General features: G+C 40.5%; 2 protein-coding genes across 9 annotated transcripts in view; both read right to left on the bottom strand.

The window, feature by feature from the left end:
- Positions 1 to 109: 109 nt before the first annotated feature.
- On the bottom strand, positions 110 to 7753 carry ZNF639 (zinc finger protein 639). Of its 6 annotated transcripts, none has more exons than XM_032119357.1 (6): positions 7695 to 7753; positions 6571 to 6673; positions 6101 to 6177; positions 5467 to 5562; positions 4512 to 4652; positions 110 to 4240 (listed from the first exon to the last, which is right to left on the bottom strand). In XM_032119357.1, exons 3-6 carry the CDS (start codon positions 6156 to 6158, stop codon positions 3093 to 3095), a joined length of 1443 nt encoding a protein of 480 aa, XP_031975248.1. In that variant the 5' UTR covers positions 6159 to 6177; positions 6571 to 6673; positions 7695 to 7753; the 3' UTR covers positions 110 to 3092. The 6 variants fall into 6 exon arrangements, with proteins under 6 accessions (XP_031975248.1, XP_031975247.1, XP_031975249.1 ...); XM_032119356.1 differs by having other exon boundaries at positions 6571 to 6706; positions 7695 to 7714; XM_032119358.1 differs by lacking the exon at positions 7695 to 7753 and adding an exon at positions 7625 to 7640.
- An 11231-nt stretch (positions 7754 to 18984) lies between these two features.
- PIK3CA (phosphatidylinositol-4,5-bisphosphate 3-kinase catalytic subunit alpha) overlaps positions 18985 to 23803 on the bottom strand; it is a 36892-nt gene continuing 32073 nt past the window's right edge. For all 3 annotated transcript variants that reach the window (XM_032119202.1, XM_032119203.1, XM_032119204.1), the window contains exons 15-21: positions 23451 to 23557; positions 22819 to 22940; positions 22206 to 22284; positions 21197 to 21367; positions 20843 to 20960; positions 20526 to 20677; positions 18985 to 19359 (exon numbers count right to left, since the gene is read on the bottom strand). In XM_032119202.1, coding sequence (XP_031975093.1) covers positions 19089 to 19359; positions 20526 to 20677; positions 20843 to 20960; positions 21197 to 21367; positions 22206 to 22284; positions 22819 to 22940; positions 23451 to 23557 — 1020 coding nt within the window. In that variant the 3' untranslated portion in view covers positions 18985 to 19088. The remainder of the gene's footprint in view (positions 19360 to 20525; positions 20678 to 20842; positions 20961 to 21196; positions 21368 to 22205; positions 22285 to 22818; positions 22941 to 23450; positions 23558 to 23803) is intronic.

The following is a 23803-nucleotide window of genomic DNA, read 5'->3' on the forward strand; positions in this document are numbered from 1 at the left end:
CTGGGGACTCTCAGGAGTTAAAGCGCACTGATACCTCATGCATTTGATACAGGAGCATTAGGAAATTAGAACAGTGAAAATCGGCGACAACAGCATTCTCGAGAACACGTTGAGGATTACTAATCCACTGTATTTTAAGATCTTGCATGAATTTGTGAGATGTAAACTTTGTTTTCAAGTCAACAATCTTTCACATAAAAAAAGTTCTTTTTCTCAATAAGAAACATGTGCCAGGCATCTGACACACAAGAGATTTGTTAAGGTTGGAAAATACCCCTAAATTCGAGTTACACATGGAAACTAAGGGTTCAAATGTCTGAAAAGCAAAGAATCAAATACACATTTCTCACAAGTACAAGACACTACCAAAACCAATCTCATGATTTTGCACAGCTTCTGCTTGGAACGCTGTTCCTGAAACAGCTGAACCTTGCAGGTACCAGTGAACAACCAGAATTTGATACTTAACTGCTTTGGAGAAAAATAATAAATACTGGCACAATCCTGGTTCCTACAGTCTGTTTCTGCCATTCCAGCCCGAGAGGAGCTGCTCAGGCTCCAGGGTGGCAGATGTGTGGCAGTACCAGAGCAGCTGCGCTCAGGTCAGAGCACTCACCTTCCACTTACGCACTTTACACAAATAACACAAAAGTCTTCCCTTTGCTGGGAACACCACGCTGTCCTTGGCATGCTGAGCCATGCCTTTCAGCCTTCCAGATTCTAGGCAGACTCATTATCTAGTTTTCCTACTACTTAGTAACTTTCTTGCTTTAACATGCAGATTCATATGGAAGCCAGCAGTGTACTTGTGTTCCCTTTTAAAATTTTAAAATGAGATATGCTACTCCTGTACACTTCCATTTACTCCCTGATAGATATTAAAAAGAAAATACTAACATTAGTCCCTCATTTATAAAATCCAACTTAAAACAACCTTGGATACATTTCCTGTTTAGACACTGCATTTTAGTTTGGAATGATTTGGCTTCACAACATTCCTGTGGGGTATTGTTTTGATTCCCAGTTTAGAGATTAGAAATAACTCAGACGTCTAAACCGTGAAGTTATTCATGTCAACAAGCAAGTTTGTGGTGTCACAGGGCTCTGTGCTGGCACAGGACACCACCTTTCCTGCAGGGGACACAATGCTGGTCTACACAAATATACACACTTCTTAAGCCCCCTTATTTATTTTGGGCCTTTTTTAAATGCCTTTTTCCACTTCTTGTCACTGCCTCCTGGAGCAGCTTTCTCTCCAGAGCTCAGCTGTGCCATTCCACCCATCAGCAGGAGCAGAGTTTTCAGAGAACCAGCATTCCCCCTTTCAGATATATGAACAAAATTAACTTTCCATATATAAAATAATGCATCTTAGTGTTTTGTTAACTGTATTATTGCTACCATTTAAAGCCAGCCAGGATGATTGGGTTCAAAATAGGAAATCAGGAATTCTACCACAGATACTGTACAAGGGACTAATAAAATACAGCAGGACACCCTCAGGTTGTCCTTTTCAACGACAAAACACAAGATTTAGTAGTACATCAGCATTTCAAAGTGACAGAAATGGTCTTGCCTTCTACAACAAAATATACACTAATGGGTTCATACTCTTTCCAGAAATACTTCTCTGGAAATCAGAACTTCCATCAATTGGTAACATTCAGCCGAGTTTTATCCTTAGCTTTAAGATTCAAATCCAAAGACCCTTGCATGCCTTGAAGCTGATAACAGCAAATCTCACTGATCAAGAAATGTTTGATACATTAATTATCTCTATATAAACCTTGCATTAGACAATCTTACATTACAAATTTACAATCAATGCACAAAGAAATGTAAACTCCACCAGCAATTTATGGGTATTTTCACCATGGTATCTAGCATAATCGAAGTGACCCCACTCTTGTTTTTCTCTGTCCAAGTATCCGCTTGGAAATAAGAGCTACATAATGAACTGTAAAAATTCACTTCCAATGATTCCAATGGCAGGACAGTGCTATATATAATATAAGCAAATGTGTGAAATAATTTCAGAGTCATTAGTAAAAATTTGGTAATGTACTGTGGTGTTTTAAGCCTGTATATAAAAGTTTAAAATTTACAGAGTTAAAAGAACATTCCTCAAGTTACTAGTGGTAGAAAGCTAATTATAAACATACAGAATTATTACAATAATATAGGATACTAGAGGTTTGCTCTAGTCAAAGGTTGGTGACATACATAATATCAGTGAGATATAAATTAGGATTTTATGTAAGAAATTAATTTTGTACATTCTCAGCAGGATCACTACAAATTCATTTTGCAATTACTCTTTAGAGCATGATCCAATCTAAACCCAAGCCATGAGTGTCTCCTCAGTGCATTAAAAGACAAGAACTGAAGGTAAATAAAGTGAATATCATGTGGGAGTCATGTAGTACATGTGTGGAAGAATATGTTGTACATGTGTTGGACAGTCCCACAGATGGGAGGGATTTAAACTTGGAACAAAGTGAACAATAAGGTCAGAAAGGTACCCCAAGAGAAAAACAGGACAATTTAAAAAGCTTATCAGGAGCATGAGGTGGGAAATGAAGGCTGGTATGTGAATTTGGAGATGTCCATGCCTGGGAATTTTTGGAACACCCTTATCTTTGGCAGGCTAGTGCTATTGCTAAACACCAGTGCAACGACCTGCTGCCAGAGGGTAACATGAGCTGGATGTGGAACTGAGACCAGTATTGGGTTGTTTAAGCATGCAATTAGATATTTGCTTTGTTTTTGTGCCTTTTTAAACTCAAGAGAGCTGGTCCTGTACACTAGACATAAAGAGCGGGATGACCATCAGAACTGGTATCACAACATGCAATTACTCCCACTGCCCCTCCCCCCAAAATCTGAAAATAATCACATTGAAAATGTGATTATTCCTACTGAAACCCCTAGACAAGGAAGTTCACACCACCAAGCGCTACACATGCTATGCTGATATAAAGATGAAAACATTAGAAATGTACAGTTGCTGTTAAAATTGTATTTAATATCACATTCCAGTGACTAGAAATTAATTCCATTTCTAACAAATTGATTATAGGGAAAGAAAGCAATCACACTGTCTCATGTATCTGAAGATGACTTAAAAGATCTTTTTCATTCCCAAACCTCATTAAACAATCAGTACATTTATGAGGCAAATCTGCTGAATGCCTGAAATCCAAATGAGTTTTAAGGTCTTCAATCTGTCCCGTTGAATATTCACAGTATTGACACAAGTAAATCCCTTCAGATAAATGAGAGCTTAAGTGCTTGCAATATTCCAGCATACCTGAAAATCCCTTCCCACAGTCATCACAAACATGAGGGAATATTTTGGTGTGCTCAATAGCTACGTGCCTGTTGACATTTGTATGCAGCCTGCTCCTAAAGCCGCACACCTGGCACACAAAGAAGTTTTTGCATTTGTCAAAACTGATTTTGTTGATGAGGCTGTACTGGCCACGCTCCTTGTTGTTGTAGCTGTCGCTCAGCTCGATGAGCCGGCACGCGTGCTCGTTGACCACGTGGCTGTGCAGATCCTCAGGGTCGTTTGTCTCATGCTCACAGAACTGACACAGGTACTGCTCGTCACAGCTGTGCTCCTGGAAGTGCAGGTACAGCTCACTGCTGGAGGAGAACTGCACATCACACTGCTCACACCAGTAAAGGTGGTCGTTGAAGTGAGTGTCTGCTATGTGCTGACTCAGATTCTCAAAAATCACCGTTTTGTAATCGCAGTATTTACAGATGTATGGATCCTCCTCGTGTAGTTTGACGTGTTCAATGAGCTGCACTTTGCTGGAGAAGCTTTCTTTGCAAACTTTACAGACGTGAGTGTCTGTACATGTCTTATGCTTCAGGATCATGTGCTGCTTTAGATCAGAGAAGTACTTGCTGTTGAACTCACAGAGCTCACACTTGTACAAGCCGCTGCTGTTGGCTCTCAGCAAGGGCCATTTCTGTTGAGCTGTGATATTCAAAGCCTGGTTCTTCTCAAAGATTTTACAGGTCTCCAGAGGGATTTCCTCCAGGTCCTCAGCTTCCAGCTTCTCAGGTGACACAGTCTGTGTTTCTATATCGTGAACTTCTACAGCATTCACTTCTGTTGTAGAAATTTCTACAGTTTGGATATCTAGAGGTTTCTCTTCTTCTGTGGGGCTGTCACTGAATATAGGTGAGTCACATAAGTCTCTGCACATTCCATTGTTAGTACCTTTATCTGCAGGAGGAAATACAGCATAGAAGGTTTTAAAAAAAACCACTACAAAACACCTGGGCCGATTTTTAACTTTTCAGTCAGCTGCAGCAGCTTTCAAATGCAAAAACCAGTTATTTTTCCCCTGCCAGACTATGGTGTATTTTCAGCTAACAAAGCAATACCAGAAACTATAAATCCTTCACCTTTTCTATCGAAGCAAGGAAGTTACACGAAAAGCCAGCAGCAGCTGTGCTCTCCAACCTCCCAGCCCCTGAGCTGCAAACACACTGACCTTTACCTTTATCCTTCTTTTTAGGGTCTGTACAGTGCATCCCAGCATTTGAATGTGCCCCGCTCCAGTGAGAGCTCCCGGCATGCACCGGACTCCCATCATCATCTGTGTCCAGGCTCTGCACAGGACTGTGGAATCTACCTGCAAGGGGAAGGGAAGCAGTTCCTTGTCATCATTTGTCCATGATCCTGATTCTCTGATTTAGTCATAGATCTTACTTACTATTTATTTATTCTACTTGCATAAATTTATCTTTATATACTAAGCACGTCATAACCTACATTTAAAAAAAGTAACAATAAATTCCTTAAAAATTATTTTCATACATGCATAGGAAAACAAAAGAATTCAGAAAATAGCAACTCTGTCTTTAAGATTTCAGCAGAAAATAGTCAGCTGATTATGCTGAAAAAAACTTAAAATCCTTAAATGAAATGTTACATTTAAAAGACACAACTTAAAAAAAATATTCTTCAATATTTCTGGACAGTGCATTTTAAAATATTATACTTTCTAAGACTTCTGCAGACTTGTTGGTGAAGTTATTAAAGTGAAAAGAAAAATAAATAAGACTAAAAATCCACCATCACATTTGCTTTGCTAACTTTCCACCCACTATTGGATGTTTTATAAAAAGGCATTTTGTTTTCCCAGGTACAATTCAATGCAACTGCTGGTAATTTCCATCTGAACTCATCAACTTTGTTACCTAGGTAGTGACTATTTGAAGTCGTTTAATCACCATTATAGATGTAAAATTGAAGGATCTTTTTGTTGTCATTGTTTCTACTTTGAAAACTGTATTTCAATTGTAATAACTGAAACAACCTTCCACCAGTCTAAGGCCCATCAGATCACAAGGATGCTCAGAAATCACCCTCTATATGTTTCCTTCTATGAATAGGAACATGACACATTAAAGAATGCAGAACAAGACCCCAAAACATAGTCTTACCTCTGTTCATATCTGGCTGTCTCATGGAACAGACACTATAGCAGTGGTCAGAATAAATTCCACTGTTGTCTATGTATCTGCTTGCACCTGAAGAATCTAAACCAAAATATCAACAAAAAAAGTTTATATACTAATGTCTTGGTGTAGCTACAGACATATTTCATGTTCATCAAAATTCTTTTCACATTTCTGCTTGTTGTTTTGGGAGCATTCCTGTTGTGATTTACACCTTCTAGCTGGTGCCCTGATGTTCGGAGTATCAGGTCTCCGCTCTCACTGAGGACATTGACAAGTGCATCGTCCATTCAGTGCTGAACACTTCTGTCTACCCCCATCCCAACTTTTACAGAATTTCTCTCCTCTGTGGAAGCAGAATCACCTTCATTTGCAGCTTCAGCCAGTTCTTCCATGTGCAGGGAGGACAGAACAAACTGTTCAGGTGCATTGGCTAAAAGTGGCCCAGCAAGGGAGCCTGCAGAGTGGGTGCTGCCCATTCGAGCCAAGATTTCTTATCCCACCCTTTATGTCACTGCTTTTCCATGTATTGGCACATGTGGTCCCTTCTTGTAAAGTTATTATTCTGAGAAAAAAGATTAACTTACTAAAGTGTACATAACTCAAGCTCTAGACTGACCTGAGTAACGAGAAGGATGCAGAGTCTTCCTTTTCCTCTTTTTAGGATGTTCGTTCATTTTGAACAGTCTCAATGAACTATAAAGTAAAAATATTAAAGAATTAAGACTTGTTGGATTCTGGTTTATCTTTCAGGACCTTATGGAACAATACAAGCATTTTGAAAACCTGCATATCAAATACAAAAGTTTTTTCCTAGTCCCCCTTCTTGCCCCCCAGCCCATTTTGATACAGTTAAGAACCCACTAAGTGCACACAACTGCTCAAGTCCAGTTTTGCATTCCTGCCCTGGAGCAAAAGAAGGTTCACCATAAAGACAAACAAGTCAGAACTCCAGGTATTGCAGCACTCAGGGTCATATACAAGCCTGTTCTCCCGCACCCTTTTTGTCAGAGACAGGACATTCTGAGGCAGAGCCCTTCAGAAACAAGTTTTAGTGTTTAAAATACTAACACAGTCATGCTTTCTTACCAAAAATCCTAGACTCTTCAGTATCAGGAGCAGAGCAGCTAAGAAGCTGATGGCTGTACAGCTTCAAAACGTAGTGACTGCATCAGCTCAAGAAGATTTTCACCTATGGAGTGACAGCACTTTAAACCACTTAAAACTTTAGCACAAAATAGAAAAAACACAGAATCGGATACAAGTGATACAAGTACTGCAAAGAAGAATCTATGGAAATTGAAGCTAGAAAGCAACATAAGAAGTTGATATTAATTTCGGTTTAGAGCATCAAAATTAGTAAGGTGGATGCATGGGTGTATTTCTTTTTCTTTTGTCTCAGGCTAGTTGGCTTTCATTGCACTTGGCAGCTCCTGAGAGCACAAAAATATCTGGAAACAAAACAAAAACACTTGAGCTATATATGGGACAAACAGTCTTGAAGAAGAAAAGGCTGCAAACAAGGAATGTGATGTGGGTTGCCATAATTGAAGAGCACTTGCGGGCCCAGGATCTTCTGCAGTCAGTGCCATGCCCCAGAGGTGAAAGGAGGAGAAAAAAAGGGGCCCTGATCAAATCAACTGTGTTCTCCTGAGATTAAATATTTTTCTGAACTATAATTTTATTTCAAGGGACGGAAAAATCATTGATTTTAACATTACATCATGATCTAGAAGGATCAGTACCCTCACCGTTTTCTGTGATTGCAAGCAAAGAACCTACAGAGCACTGACACCTCAAGTCTCACTCCAGGTAACGCACTTGAAAAGCTCAACCTTTTCTCCACGGATCGGGCCGCGGGGCAGCAAGGCAGGTTGTTCTATCCCAGCGGCTCTCCCTGGCCCTGAAAAGCGGGATCTGGGCCCCGAGAATCGGGATCCCGATCGGCCCCGGGGCGGCGCGGCCTGCGCGGAGGCCGCACGGGAACCCTCTGACGGGAGCGCGGCAAAGGCACCGTTCCGCCCCGGCGGCAGCCGCGGACCGCGGGCAGGGGCGAGGCCGCGACCCCGCTGGGCGGCGGGAGAGGGCCCGGCCCGTGGCCGCACCGGGAGAGCCGCGGGGCAGGCCGTGAGTCACAGCTCACCTCTCTGGCGGGGTGGGGGCAGGGGCGGCTCCCGCCCCGCGGCTCCCCGGGCGCTGCCGCCGGGACTCACCTGCCGGCCGCCAGCGCCGCTCCGCTGCTCCGGGGCCCGGCGCGGCCGCTCCGCCCGCCCCGCTCAGCCCGGGCCCGGCGGGCAAGGGGCGGGAAAGGGGCGAGCGGCCGCCGCCCGCAGCGCCCCCTGCCGGCCACGGCCGCCTCCGCACCCCGCCCGTCGCCACAGCAACGGCGAGGGGGCCTAAATAAACCTTTAATCTACATTTCATCCGTACCCGATACCGGCAGCACCGCGCACGTTTTCATCTACAGGCCTCGTCCAGGGGCTGTAAGGCAGCTGGCAGCATGTAAGCCTGCTTCAGAGCAGTGTCAGCGCACAGATGGTCAGATTTTACACAAATGAGAGGGTGATGTCAAAGCTGGAACCTCATAAAGCTCAACTTTACTTTTTGTGCCAATGTAGAAGCTGTCCCTTACAGCTACTGTATAGGAGAATCAATATAAAGTGTATTATCAATATATACAGTACAAGAAAGAAATATATACATACAAGACAAGGAGCTATTGGAGAGGGTCCAGTGGAGGCACAAAGTGAGGAGGGGTCTGAAGCATCTCTTGTGGGGAGAGACAGTGGGACTGGGCCTGGTTAGTCTGGAACAGAGAAGACTGACAGGGGATCTTATCAATGCACACTAATATTTCAAAGGCAGGGGCCAGAAGATGGTGCCAGACTCCTTTTGGTGGTTCCCAGCAACAGCAAAAGAAACAATGACCATAAACTAAAACACAGTAAGTTTCACCTCAACACGAGGAAAAACTTCACACTGAGGGTGGCAGAGCACTGAACAGCTGCCCAGGGAGGTCATGGATTCTCCCTCTCTGGAGACATTCCAAACCCACCTGGACGTGTTCCTGTGTTACCTGCTTCAGGTGACCATGACTTGGACTGGATGATCTGCAGAGGCCCCTTCAAAAACGAACAATTCCATGATTCTGTGAAATATGCATGTATAAATAAGGGTTTGAAAATTAAAATAAGTGACTCTCCCTTTTCCAAATTTATAATCACATCCCTTTTTGCTGATTTCATCTTCACTTTTTATCATGCCACAGGAAAAAGCACCATGTTGTATTGGTTCACAAAGCAGAACATTTCAAACAGCATCTTACTATTTTGAAAAATTCCTCATTAACTTTGAAGACATGAGGGAGGCCACTACAGTCCCTTATTTCCATGACTTAAAACGGCATATGAATTTTGCTAAGCGTTTCATTCATTGAATTATTTTGGTCTGGCTTAGCCTGAATTTACCTAGTTCTAAGAAAAAGTTTTGAATTAGCAGAGAACCCACAATATCCCTAATGGTGTTGCTCCACTGATTAGTAAAAAAAGAGATTCTTTTTCTGGCCTTAGTTTTAATCATTAGCCGACAGATGAAACTGGGCTTACTCTGTCAATAAAATCCTACCTTTAGCCTTTGTCCTGCGGCTGGAAACATGCCTTTAGGGTAATGTGATTTGCTTAGAGCCAGATGGAAAGAGCTTCATCCTGTGATCACACAGGAGTTTTGGTGGTAACTAAAGGTGTCCTTTTGCTGGCACACTGCTGAGCCCTCAGAAATTAAATGTATGCCTATGATCTTCTGCGCTGAGTTACCAATCAAACAAGACCCTGGTCTCCCAGTTCATTTTGTTCTCTGCTTTTTATTCCAGCCATGGTTGCTGAGGTTTCCCCAGGACGGCTTGTGTTAAAGCTCTCATAAATTGGCTACAGCCATCCAAATGCGTGGATAACCACGTACTTCTCCCTCTATTCACCAAAATGTTGTCCATGCAAGTGTTCCAGAAAAGCACTTTCCCCAGTTCCCAGCGGAGGGCAGTGATGAGAACGTAAAAATCCACACTTTGCCAAGGGAGAGGGAAAAAAGCCAAACCCAAGCCCAAGCTTTTGCGTTGAATTCACTCCTGCTTGTGAAGCAAACTCAGACGGACCAAAGCAACTTCTGTACCTTTTGAGTGATTTATTCTCCACCCAAAGCAGCACAGCCCAACACCACTTATTGTCAGATAAAAAGACAAGGCTTTAAGTGAAAGAAAAACATCTGAGGAGGATCCCCTTTGAAGCTGCAGATCCAGTTCAAAGGCACACGCATCAAACAGAGCTATCAATGCTTTAGACAGAAAAGCCTAAATGAGTCTTGTTTTCTAAACCACCATGTGCTTGGGATGTTGAGACAGCTCTGGGTGAGGTTTTAATCACTCAGAACAGACTCCAGCTGGAAATACAGAAAAGCCCATGCGATATCCACATTCTTGTTTAAATGGGCAACATTGATGATGCTCATTTCAATTAGTGGGGATGTATCCTGACCAAAATAAGCATGGGGTAAACGCTTTCTACAATGAAAGCAGTTAGCATAGCTCATGAGGATAACCTTCACTAGAGGTAGATTCTTTAGTGTTTAAAAGGACATGTAGGAGGTTGCCTGAGATATCTTGTCCAGAATCAGGTTCTTTGCTCTTTTTTTACATGGGTTCAGACTAGATCGAGTCTTTCCAAGGCAGGCTGGAAAACAGACTGACTTCTGAGCATAAAATCAGGAGGGCTCACTGAGATTCCCACGCTAAAGCAAACTGCCCACATTGCAAATCTTTCTTCTGTTTCACCAGCATTATTTTTGCAAATTTTCTGGTAATTTTTCATGTTTAGACTTAGAACTACCACAAAAATCACACCCTGGCACTAAATGGCAGTAAAGTCTAAAATCTGTATTTGAACAAGAGCTGATGATCACCTTTTCCTGAACCACCCTGTGCGATTAACACACAGTTGTAGCCACTCACAGCCGTTTCATAGTTATTAGGAAAGGTAAAACTCACCTTATGTATAATAAACACAAGTTTAATCTGTTAGTTCAGGTTATTGAAGTAGCTACTTCCAAACCCCTAGCCATACTTTTCAGGCCACAGCTCTGCTGAAGCTTCAGTATAAGGATGATGATTCCCATCTTTTATTACGGAGTTGATCCAGCACAGACTGAGCACCTGCTGGAACACAGCCCTTCTCAAAGCTGGGCAGTGTGACCTGAAACAGAACTGACCAGTGTACAAAGTTCAGAGCTGACTGGGGACGAAAGTGTTTTGAAGGAGCCTGATTAAAAACCCTGACACTTGCTTCATCACTCCCAAAAAAAAGTGAAATCCCCAGCAAGAGAACTCAAATCCCTCCCAGTTTGTTAATAACTGGAGTCCAAAGTAGGCCAACATGTCCAAAGAAGAAATTCCTTTGCAGCCTCATGCTCTTATACTGCCAGTGAGTAATTTCCCCAGATATGTTTGTCACTCTTTCAAAATTATTATTAGATACAAAAATATAACCTTGTTTGTTTGTTTTTTTAAAACATAATTTTGGTAATGAAAGCATATTTTTCAAAACCAGATTGATTTAGCAGGGACTGTAAACCATCCAGCTGAAACTCTTCAATAACATCATCTCTCTTGTCACAGCTTTTTACAGCCCACGTCTAAAACTAAAATAAAATTACTTATTTTGAGGATCAGTGCTTACAAGAACAAATGCCACATGCATCTTGGACTTTTCACCCATAAATAATGCAATTCTATTTCTGTTCCCCACAAATTAACTGAGGTATGCGATTTCCATCTCCTTTCTTCTAGCTTTTTATGAAGGCAGAGCTGCAACACCAAATCACCCCAAGACTGAATATTCCTTAAATTCTCACTTCAGAATTCACAAGTGTACCAACCATATCATTTTAATTTAGTTAGTATATACATTAACACTCAAAAGTGTGATAAAAACCAAACAAAAGTATTTTTTTTAATAAACAGCATGATACAGACCGCGAAGATAAATAAAAAGTAGACTTTTTACAGTTTCCCATGAACATGAACTACAATAAGTATCATAGGTCAAACTTTTGTTACTTGAGTAGCACAGCAGAAGGGTTAAAAAAGGGGTTGTGGGTTTTTTTTATTTAAAGTACTGCAAGACTATTCTCAGTATGACAACACATGCATCTTGCTGCATCTTAAATACTTTTTGGCCCATTATGACTAAAAATGTCTTGCTTTCTACCTACTTTACCACAGACCTTTATCACAGAATGACACACATATGGCAACATCCCCCCCTGCCCCAGTAGTGGTTATTTCAAAGGTAATTGTCTCATTTTTGAAAGACATTTGAAGCACTGGTGGGTGTTTATACTCTCCCTTTGATGCAGACAGTAGCTGCTCCCAGCTTCAATGAAGCTACACAGAGGCCTCGGGAACTGACACCCTCCTGGGCTCTATTTCCCCAAAATACCAACAGGATCCTGGGCTGCCTTAGGAAGAGCAGGTCAAGGGAGGTGAGCCTTCACCCTGCCCCTCTGCTCAGCACTGGTGAGGCCACGCCTGGAGCACTGGGGTTCCCAGTACAAACCTGACGTGGAGGTACTGGAATAGGTCCATGAAGGGCTATAAAGGTGATGGATAGGAGAGGAGGCTCAGAGAGCTGGGATTGTTATCCTGGTCAAAGAGAAAGCCCAGGGGGCATGTGGTCAATGTACATAAATACTTGATAGGGAGGAATAAAGACAGACAAGGCTTTTCTCAGTGCTGCCCACTGAAAGGACATCAGGCAATGAAATAGAAGATATTTCATATAAACATTACCAAAAAAAAAAAAAATTGACTGTGGATTCCTCTTTCTCAGACAGACTCGAAACCCAGCTGGACAATGTCCTGGGCATCCTGTTCTGTTGCTGACTCTGCTTAGAACAGGGTGTCTGGGCTAAACGATCTCCAAAGGTCTTTGCCAGCCCCAATGGTTCTGTGAAAATTCTGCAGTTGTGTTGCCATTTACAATGACAACACCACTTAACAAAATTTCAAACCCAAGAATCCAGGACATCAGACTGCAGCCATATATATTTAAAGCCCTTTTCTCCACCAGGGAAGTAGATTTTGATAGTGTAGTGGATATTCACAGTTAAAACTTGAAGAGGTGCAAGGGGGCAAAGAGAAAGGATGATACTCCCAGATAATGAATTATACATTTATCTTCACAAGAGAAAAGAATTTGGAACACAGCTGCCGTAAGACAAGAAGATTAATCTATTCCTTTTCTTTTCCCAGCCCCAAATGAAACAGTAAGACAACTTTGGACAGCCTGGGGCAGTTGATAATTCAGGATATAGAACACTATTAATAAAGCCTCAAAACAGATATAAAATAGTTAAAGAAACAAGGCAGAATGAGATTCCAACTATGAATATCCATATTTTGGCTCACAAGAATTACTACAACAGACATAAAAACTCTTGAAAGAAACAGCTTCTGCCTGAATTAGGCTTTCAGTAACTTCCGCAATACAATTAAGTCAGGTTTAGCTGTGATTAATTTTATTACTGCAACAGGAACAGGAGCCTAACAAAATGGATGCAGTTACACTGAACTGAATGGTTCCTGAAGCTGTTTAATAACTACTGGGAACCAGGCACCAGAATTTCAAGAAGAATCAAGACAGAACAGTGTATTTTTTGCCTTCCTTCTGCTGCAAGAATATGGCATCACATACAGAAGTGACAGTAAGGACACTTAAAACACACTTACACAAACCAGGGGGGACAGTAACTTCAAAGTACAGGCAGAACATTGCTTCAGTTGATCTTCTCTTACAAATATTTGATGATGTTCTTTTGCTCTGGGCATGTCCCAGAGAGGTGTTGGAGAGAGAAGAGAAGAGAGAGGGATTCACCTCTGGCCTAGAGTCAGGAGCACTAACACAGCAAGACCTCAGACTTTTCAGTCTATCCCATAAAGCTCAGAAGTCCAGAACACTGTATGGCAAATGAAGAACAAGGATTTTTCCTGAGTGTGGGTTCAACAAGTCTGTACGCTACAAAAGACTAGGAAGAGGAAACATTTAAGCTAGCAAGCAACAAAGTATTGGAAGTCTCAAGAATGAAACAAACTGTAGACAAGATTACTGTACTTTTGGAGAGCTGAAAAGGCTACTTTGTTAATAAAGACTCTTTCAAAGTAAAATTATTAAGTGTTTAACTGGGCTGCTAGTAAACATTCCTCTCCTTATGAGAACCTTTCATACTGAATCATAGGAATAAATAATCTGGAACTTTGATATACATATAGCCTAATTCTGATTTCATATACTCTCATGAATCCAGAGCAATTCTGATGAAGCATAAAGTGAAATCAGAATTTCTCAAAGAGCAAAGCACCTCTAGGTCTGGTTAGTGTATGCAAATAGAGAACTTCTATAGCCAGTTTCCAGTTGGCTTCCCTTCATTAACACAGATGTAAAAAGAAAGTAAAACTCAACAAAGAGTTGAAAAAAACCTCAACCCCAACACCAGCTGTAGGGGTGGTGAGCTACACATCATTTTGCACAGATAGAGCCTTACCTAAACTGAGACAACTTCCAGCACAAAATAAAAAGATGCAAATTCATTATTTGTATGAAACATGTATTGCAAAATTAAATTGGGATTCAACAATCTGCAACAACATCCACAGCTATATAATGTTTTTAAAAAACAAGTGTGGTTCATCCATTCAAGTAAAACTAAAACAGGAGAAAGAAGTTAAAAAAAAAAAATCCTAGAAGCAGCAAGTTACAATTCTTTCTGTAATACCACACCATTTTCATTAACTTGAAGTATTTTCAAGATGTCAAAGACATCAACGAAAATAATAATTTCAAGTGGCTTTTCTGATACTTGTTTTTTGAATGGGTCCAGCCCAGGTCTGCAACCTGTACAGACATGCAAAACAGGAGGAATTCATAATTACTGTTAAGAACAGACGTTTGAACATGCCAGTTATATAATGACAAAGCAAAGACAATACCTTCAAATTGTCAACAAGCATGGGCTACTGACCACTGAAGGGCATTTAATACTTTACAGAAAAAGGAAAGTTGGCATAAAAACCCACAAACAACTCACCAAACCACCAACAGCAGGGTCATCACATACAAGGTTCTTACAAACCTGGTAATTTCTATATTGTCCTTAATATGCAGGTTCTTATCTTTTCCACAAGATGTCAAACCACTTACAATTTTGGTTTTATTTAAAAGCCTTTCTTAAAAAATTTTAAAACTTACACTGAAAGTCTGTTTCACCTATGAAGAAACTACTAATGCACCCTTTCAGACAGAGAAGTATGCATATATAAAGTCAGTACAGGTACTTTTTCTGCTACCTTTAGGAAAGCAATGAATGTAATTCTAAGTAAAACTAAGCAGCAGCAGCAGCAGCCTGTTCTGTCATTAAATCCAACACAATTTCACAGTTGAAAAAGTTACTGGTTTTAAATTTTATTTCACCAAAACACCATTTCTTAATGCTTTGTGATAAAACACATGGCTGAGTCCTGGGCTCCTTGCTCTGGCAGTCTTACAAGAAGTTCTGCAGGAGCAAGGTGTCCAGATTCAATTCAAGCTCAAAATAAACTACTTTAGTGTTTTGTGCAGCTGATTCCCAAATTCCCAAATTATTTTCAAATCTCCGTGAACTGGGAATAGTTAAAAATAAGCCAAATTCCAAGCTACTTCTGTAAAAATCTAGGACTCAGTTACAAGTGCTCTCATGGTCTGTAAGCAAATCTTCTTTCTCATACAGAGAGCAGATGACATCCTCTCATTTCCAACAGGGGAAGCAAACAGTACCTCCTCTATCCTCAGTGAAGTTACATCAGCGCAGAACTGCCGTGACAGGATGCAGTAATTAGGGTTCAACGCTTTGAAGCTGAGAAAAGGATTTTTGTTTTTTGTGAAACACTGGCAGAATGTTTTTCAAATGCCCATCCTGGTTATGCAAAGAACTGCTTAAAGCCCAGGAGCTTCTCCTACTTTAAAAAAAATTTTTTTAAAGGCTACAATTACCCCAAACTGTATTATGCCTGTACCACTCTGACGTTTCTTTTAGTATTTGATTCTCATAATAACTTCTACAGCTTATGCACAACATTTCATTGCAGTAAATTCTGGAAACAGAGCCCAATTCCTCATATGTCTGTCTGGGCAAAAAGGGTGCAGAACACTGTGCTTGAAGTGAAAGACATTTATACTCATATTTACAGAAGGGCTAGGAAGGGACAAAGTACAAACAAATTTGGGATCATAACATCCAATAAATTTGAGTTGATCTTTTCACCCAGGCTGGAAAGGGCTGACCATTTCTTGGATAAATGAGGTAAAGCATTGTTTCAACACCAGATAAATATGGATAATATAGCACCTAATGTGATGTTTGTGCAACAGTTTTACTCAGTTAAATTAAGAATTATAGCCAACAGGGTTTCAGATTTTGTGATCTAAACTTAAACTGAAACTAACCCATTTTAAGAGCTAAACCATCAGCATGTGTTGACTGCAAAGTAATAGATACAAGGGTAACTTTTCTCTAGAAAGTACAACCAAGCTTAGCAGGAGTTAAAATATTCATATGAACAAAAAGAAATATGTAACAGTCAATAAAAAGAGCAATGGGAAGTCTGTTGGACCACTCCAAAATATTTCATAGAACTAAGGAAATAAAACTTCACATTTCCCATACTATTCTTGGAGCTTCTGTAGTGTTCACAAAACCAGGTTTCCCCCCACAACATCAAGTATCCATGCATGCAGTAATCAGCTGCAGGATCCTGACTTTAAAAGTGTCTTGAAACACCAAAACCTTGGCTTTACAATCCCCAAAGTCTTTCATAACGTAATTGATTGCACATTTTTAATATATTACAATTTGCTAAATGAAGCCAACCACTCATTACCTCATCAGTACAGCCTGCACGAAGTACAGTTTATTTATATGCTTATACTCTAATCTAACACCAACTGTCAGCATATTTTATATTACACGTGGTATTGCACTTTCTGAGTGGCACCTTGGTGCATGTTTGCAAGTGAACAAGCTGAACCCCCAAAAGCCCCAAACCTTTGGAATTCAAGTGCTGCCAATCTAGCAAGTTTAAAATGTTAAGGTGAACATCATCTGCAGAACTATTATGGGCTTTACTAACTTAAACCTGTTTAAGAATTAGAAAAACAGTCCTACCTGTAGTTATGCATAAGGGCAATCTGAAATCCTCAGTACTCTGAACAGTCTCAAAACCTGGTGCCAATTTCATTGATTGCACACATTGTAATCGTGTTAAAGGACAACAACTAGATTTACAAATATATATTACACACACGCACAAAACAGACAAAGCTATAAAATGTTTGGTAACTCCACATGCTTTGAGCTAGCCAACATATCTGTCTCTTGAACTGCTAATTATTGATCATATTGAAAATCTAAATTGCTATTTCTGGTCTATCTTACTGGATTCAACAACCACTTCCAAAGGAGGGAGAAAGAGGAGAAATAGTAGACCCAAATTTTGAGGGTTTAAATGAGCGTTCTTGGAATAGCCAGCATATCACTTAAGTAATGTGAAGAGTGATTCCCAAAATATTTTTAGAGACTTAGGCCAAGTTCACCTCTGGCTCTAGTGGGTATATCTCCACAACTTCACTGGTACTTGTGTCCTCTTTCACTAGGGCTGAATTTGGTCCTAGGAGTATGGCTGGTCACCTTCAGTGACGTTAATGAAAATGGGAGTCTTGGACAGATAGAACTGGGTTGCAAAATTAAGAGAGTTAATATTGGACAAATCATGTAAATAAAGAATATATATTAATAATAGTTCCTATTATATAAATAGCCTTTATAAAAAAATAATCTTTCAATAATTTTAATAACTCACCTTTCTTTAGGTTCTGGAAAACATGTATGAAAAAAATCTGTTCAGTTCAAGTTAGATTAAAGCAAACCTAAGATGAACACTACAGCTCTCTGTTGCACTAAACCCAATTCTGACCATTCAATTTCCAGGTTAGTCAGTTTTTGGGGATGATAGGGAGTTTCTTTGTGAAAGTATGAATTGCACCCCTAGAAATGCTGAGCAGAAGAAACACCATACTGAGTGGGCCTATTTCCTACTGCTTTCAGAAACTGCGCAGATGACGGACCCAGAAATCGAAGGGTCACCCAAACCCCGCAAATGTTAATGCCTCCGAGCACATTTAAAAGGCACTGTCCTTTCACTATTGTTTTTAGATATTTGAGCTTCAAACTCCTTCCCTTTAAACTATGCTGCTATTAAGTATTTGCTATCACTTGAATTCTCTTTCCACTCTTCACAATCCAGCATAGTGTCTACCTGCTGTACCAGATCTAAGGTAATACGTGATGGACTCTTACGTTCATGCTAGTGCTATTTTCTCTTTCCTTCTAATTTATCCTATCAAATGAGAAAAGGAAACATTCTTCCAAGTTTACCTTTTTGAGCTTAAGGCATAACACAAATCATCAAATCATAGAATATGCTGAGTTGGAAGGGACCCACAAGGATCACAGAGTCCAACTCCTGGCCCTGCACAGGACACCCCAAGAATCTCACCATGTGCCTGAGAGCCTTGTCCAAACAATCCTTGAACTCTGTTCACAGGCTTGGGGCTCTGACCACTTCCCTGGGAGCTTGTTCAGTGCCAACCACCCTCTGGGTGAAGAACCTTTTAAGAACCTTTTCCTGATATCCAACTAAGCCTCCCCTGACTCAGCTCCATGCCATTCCCTCAAATCCTGCCACCGGTCACCAGAGAGAAGAGATCGGTACCTGCCCCTCCACTTCCCCTCATGAGGAAGCTGCAGACCCCAATGAGGTCTGACCTCAGTCTCCTCTCCTCCAGGCTGAGCAGACCAAGTGACCTCAGCTGCTCCTCATACGGCTTCCCCTCCAGACCCTTCACCATCCTTGTGGCCCTCCTTTGGACACTCTCTAACAGCTGATTTTTTTTTAATATTGTGGCACCCAAAACTGCCCACAATATTCAAGGTGAGGCCGCCCCAGTGCAGAGCAGAGCGGGACAATGCCCTCCCTTGCCTGGCTGTCAATGCTGTGCCTGATGCCCCCAGGACAGGGCTGGCCCTCCTGGCTGCAAGGCTCTGCTGGCTCATGTTCAATGTGCCATCAACCAGCACCCCCAGGTCCCTTTCTGCAGCTGCTGTCCAGCCTCTCATTCCCCAGTCCATACGCACAACCAGGATTGCCCCGTTCCAGGTGCAGAATCTGGCACTTGCCCTTGATAAACTTCATACACTTGGTGATTGCCCATCTCTCTAATCTGTTGAGGTCTCTCTGCACACATCGTACTAAAGCTTAATTTTTGAAGTGTATAATTTTCGTGCTATCTGAAACCCTGTTTTACATTATTTTCCAACAGTTGTCTGAACAATTCATCTCTTTTCTTGCCATAAATTCTAATGTTGTTCATGGTTTGTGCAATTCCTATGCAACCAGTCTTTGCTGCTAACAGGTATTAACAGTGCAGTACCCACAAAGCAGGGTATCAGTTCTTGTTTTCTTTGCTGTCAGTTCAGTTCAAAGCGTGTTGCTTTATTGTGTGGAAGATCCAGTCCATTTTTGTTGTCCAGCCACCATGGTGAGCATCATTCATTTGCTTCATGAAGTACTCAAGAGCCTCCTGCTCAGTTTTGTCCAATGCAAGGGTCTTTCGAATGTATGCAATATCATCAAAGGACTGCAGTTCTGGCATTCCTGAGCCAAGCATCATGGAGAAAAGATTGATGAAGAGATTGGCATGCTGCCGAATTGCTAGGTAAGCCTTATAACACATCTCCTGAAACCTGGAAGAGACCAGGGGGAAAAAGCTCAGTGTATTTCTCTACTGGATGCATATTACTGCTTCACTTCCAGAACAGTTTTACAGGTAACCAGACACTAAAAAAGTGGACAGTCTTAGTCTAGTAAGAACACCATAATGTTGCTGAGAAGATGCACTCATTTCCCTACTTAGTTTATCTTCATTGGTGTAAGAATTAGTAGTGGTCAGACTAACACAACGTCCAAAGACAGGCTTTCTGGTCTTAAATCCCTTTTGCAGTTAATGCAACTGTTCAACACAAATTTATGTCAGTTCACAGAGCCATTTTTGTCACTGCTACTGACATTTCAGATTTCAAAAGGTATTTCCTGATACATTGCTAAAATCAGTGCTTTACTGGTTATTAGAGTTGCCTTTCTCCTGTAGTTTTATGAGGGCAGCAGCTGTTGCCCCTTAGATACTCTGAAGAATGTTATTGAAAGCACGGGCATTTGCTATATCACACTGGATAAGAAATACCCAGGTTAAGGGAAAAAATGCAAAAAAGCTTCACTGCAGTATTCAGACAGACATTATAATTCAAAATCTGTCTTCTCTTGCCGTCAACATAATGAAATTAAGATTAAAATTGAAACCTCTCAATGACTGGATTGCTGGAAAGAGATATTAAGAATGACTACAGCAAGAGATTTATTTCTTTACTGTTATTATTTTAAAGCTCTTTCTCAGCAGGTTCTGGCCATTGTCACAAACTACACAGGACAGCTGAAGAGCTGATATCAGAGCAGCTATAGGAGAGAAAAGTATGGCTGAATGACCAGCATGCTCTGACGCACACAACATTTAATAATTCTCAGTAGCTGCAGTTTTGCTGTCTCAAGAGGATTTTAAGTGTTAAGTCAAAGAAATTTTAGATGTTTGAAAAATTACCATCTCTATTCACATGTATGCTGACCCTGCAAATCTCAAGTGAGATTTCATGGACCAAAGGTCATGTAAGTGCTAAGATTCCCCACTGATTTACAAGTGCATGGCTGATCTTCAACTGAAGAACTAGAACATAGCCACTGCAAGCCACTTAAAATACTACTTTTCAGTTAAAAGGTCTAATTATTAAAGGTCACCAGTAGTAAAGTTCATTTTAGGTACAAAACACTCTGGAGGTTAAATGCTTAAAAGAAAGCTCACCTTTCAAATTCCCTTGTTTTGGTACATTCTTGGGCTCCTTTACTAATCACTATTAAGAAGTCTTGTGTTAAGACAAATGGCACACGCTCTCTTTTGTAACCAAATTTTTTCTTCTTGTGATCAAGGAAGTGCCCAAAGTCAATGTGAAACAGCTTGGAAAGACAGAAAGGTATTTTAAGATTAATAACTCCTTGTTTAAATGAAGTCACAGTAAAATTGATCATTTATAGTTCCGATAGATTATTTTTCCCCCCAAAACAAACTTATACCGAAGCGAGGATGACCTTAGGGTACGGTTTCAGAAAAACATCTCTTACTTGTCCATCATCTTTGACCATGATGTTACTGTTGTGGCGATCACCAATGCCCAGGATAAAGGTGGCAACACAGTAGCCAGCACAAGAACGTGTAAACAGGTCAATAGCTGCATCATACCTATTCAAACAAAAAAGGAGACACTTTCCTCAGATATTCTAATGACACAGAAGTGCAAGTTTTTCTTTTGCAAAAAAGCTACCAGGCAAACAAGGACAGGTAAAAAAGAAAACAAAACCAAAACCAGATGGACATAATTATGGATATAATCTCCCACTTGATGAACTTTAGTTCTCTTGAAGTTTCCATCAAGAAGAACCACATGGACAAAAAAAACAAGGGACAGGAAATCTCACATGTCTCCTTTGTTCTTGTCCTTGAGCCACTGATGCAATGTATGGCTGTTGAACTGCAGTGCTCCTTTTAAGCCTCCTTTGCACTGAATCTGCATGATGGTGTGAGAGCTCCTCACGACCTCGATGAGCCCCACACAGTCACCGATGGACAAACAACCATAAGGCAGCATCCTGAAAGACAAAGGTTCATTGGTTTTTTTTTCTTCCTTTACAGAGAATGGTGGCAAGAGGTGGGAGAGGATGTGTTTTTGCAGGTTCCTGTATCTGGCTACCCTTTAAGACATGGGCAGCTGTAACTCTCCAAACCATTCTTGGACAAAGGCATAATTCTGCCACTCATTACAGTACTGGAGACAAAACTGTGACCCATGAGAGACAGCATAGACCAACAGGTCCTTTTGTCTAGATTAGGAAATGAAAACTGGGGGTTTCTTGACAGTGCAGAGGCAGCTCCTTTGTCCCCACCTAAAAATGTACCACACAGCAATCACAAATTCGAAGGTATAACGTGCCTAGGATCAGTCTTCCAGAAGCAGAACAGTTTATCCTGAATGCCCTGCAGAAGCTGCAGCACCCACAGACTGTCTGGAGGTGGAGAAGCTCATGCAGAACGGGCAATACCTACTATGTGGACTGAAGTGAAGATACCAACTACAAAGAGTCACTGCTCAGCAGGACTGAGGGTTTGGCACCTTGTTCAAAGCCAAACCTACAGACACACTCACTTGGCCAGAGTGTGGCTACTGCACCTTAGCTCTTGTATCCATTCCTGGTACGTAGCTCACTCAGACTCACTTGAATGAGACTTAAGTATTTTTCAAATATGATCTTATGTTTATAAAATTCAGTAGTTAACTAAAAAAATTAAATATTGCTCTAACATGCACAAAAACGTCTATTTATAGCATTTCATTTATTACCCTTGGGAAAACAGAAGCAATCTCTGGGAACAAACCAATGCCAAAACCATCAAGATCAGCATTGCTTGGGAATGACCTCTAATGCTTACCGAAGATCGAGACCCTGATTTTGCCAGATGTTTTCCATAATTCGAATTATCTGAAGTGTCAGCATGTCCTGACGCAAGTCTGAAATAGTCAAATACATAAAGATTGCTAATTTCATAACACCAGAACCCTTAGTTAGACCTTACTTTACTTTTCCCCCCAAAACTGTGTCTAAATACATCTAAAGGTAATGAGGTTTGCATAGTTTAGTGCAGGTTTTGTTCCCTCAGCAGAAAAAAGCAGGTTTTAAATAGTAAAAATTAATACAAACTTGTGGTGGTGATTTTAAAAACAAATACTAAAACCAGGACAATGGAATCACAGTTTACACATGTGTAATATCTTGAAGGTATTTTCAAGTAAAAAGAACAAATATTAAATAGTATCATGTTCCACCTTGGCAGACTGAGCATCTTAGAACATACAAAATTTGCACTTGACTGAGATAAATACTTATTTGTCTATGCTTAATTTTTCTGGAAAAGAAAATGGCTTTGCTCAGCTGATTTTTTTTTTTTTAATTTATGTACTTTATATGCTCATAAAAAACACTAAGTAAAAGGTCAGGAAAATAAACAGGTATGTAGCTTTTGAATTACACTTATCTTTCCTTACCATCTCCATTTTTAAATATTATCTCGTTGTTCTGAAATAACAATTCAGACATAATATCTGGGTTTTCCCAGTTCAACCACAGCGGCCTTTTTGCTGATGACATTATTCTGCACTCCTCAAGCCTAAAAGAGATAAGATTTCTATGAAATAGGCATAACTTGATTCTTATACCATGTTTCTCTAATACTGCTAAGTTCTCCCAGTTTTGGTCAAACTCTGAACTAGCACCAAATTAAAGATGCAAAGTTAGCTGACAATCCACCATTTTTTCAGACTCAAACTTAAATTAGCAAGTGGTATGTTAACTATTTGCTAAGACCAACAGAAGAGTTGTGTTTAAGGGAATATTATAAATATTCCTTTGCCAGTATGAGCTGCTGACAACTGGGAAAAGGACTGCAGTTCCTGGCACCTTAAAGGAACAGCCAAAGGTCATGTTGCCCCCCCGATTTGTTAAATCATTAGATTGAAATTATGTATTCTTTATGGATTACTCTGCTACAAATTCTATTTGGTGAACTTTGAAGATACTAACATTTAGTAAGTTAACACTCAACCTCAACAGTGTTATTGTTACCATTACTAAACATTTACTTAAGTATCTAGACAAACTTCAAAACTGGATACAATACCGAAGGTTTCCCAGTTGATGTGCAGGATTAAGAGGAGAGATAAAACCTTGCAAGGCATCCATAAAATCTGGCCGTCTCATTTGTTCAACAAGAAACTTCATCTGTACCTGATAAATACACACATTCAGGTCTTGAGAACACTATTTACATGTAAAGGAAGGTATCAGATTTTAGCTTTGGTTTTCAAGCATGGTTTTGCACAGTTCTAATGTAAGTAACTTTGCTCAGCTACATATTACACAAATTGAAATCTTTAGTTGTACTGCCTTGAGAGCTGGACAATGGCATTGCACAGAAAACACTGCAGCTCCTAGGACAACACACCACCTACTGAAATCAGCATTAACACTTTC

The sequence above is a fragment of the Corvus moneduloides genome, chromosome 10, assembly GCF_009650955.1.
Source record: "Corvus moneduloides isolate bCorMon1 chromosome 10, bCorMon1.pri, whole genome shotgun sequence".
Classification (NCBI taxonomy): domain Eukaryota; kingdom Metazoa; phylum Chordata; class Aves; order Passeriformes; family Corvidae; genus Corvus; species Corvus moneduloides.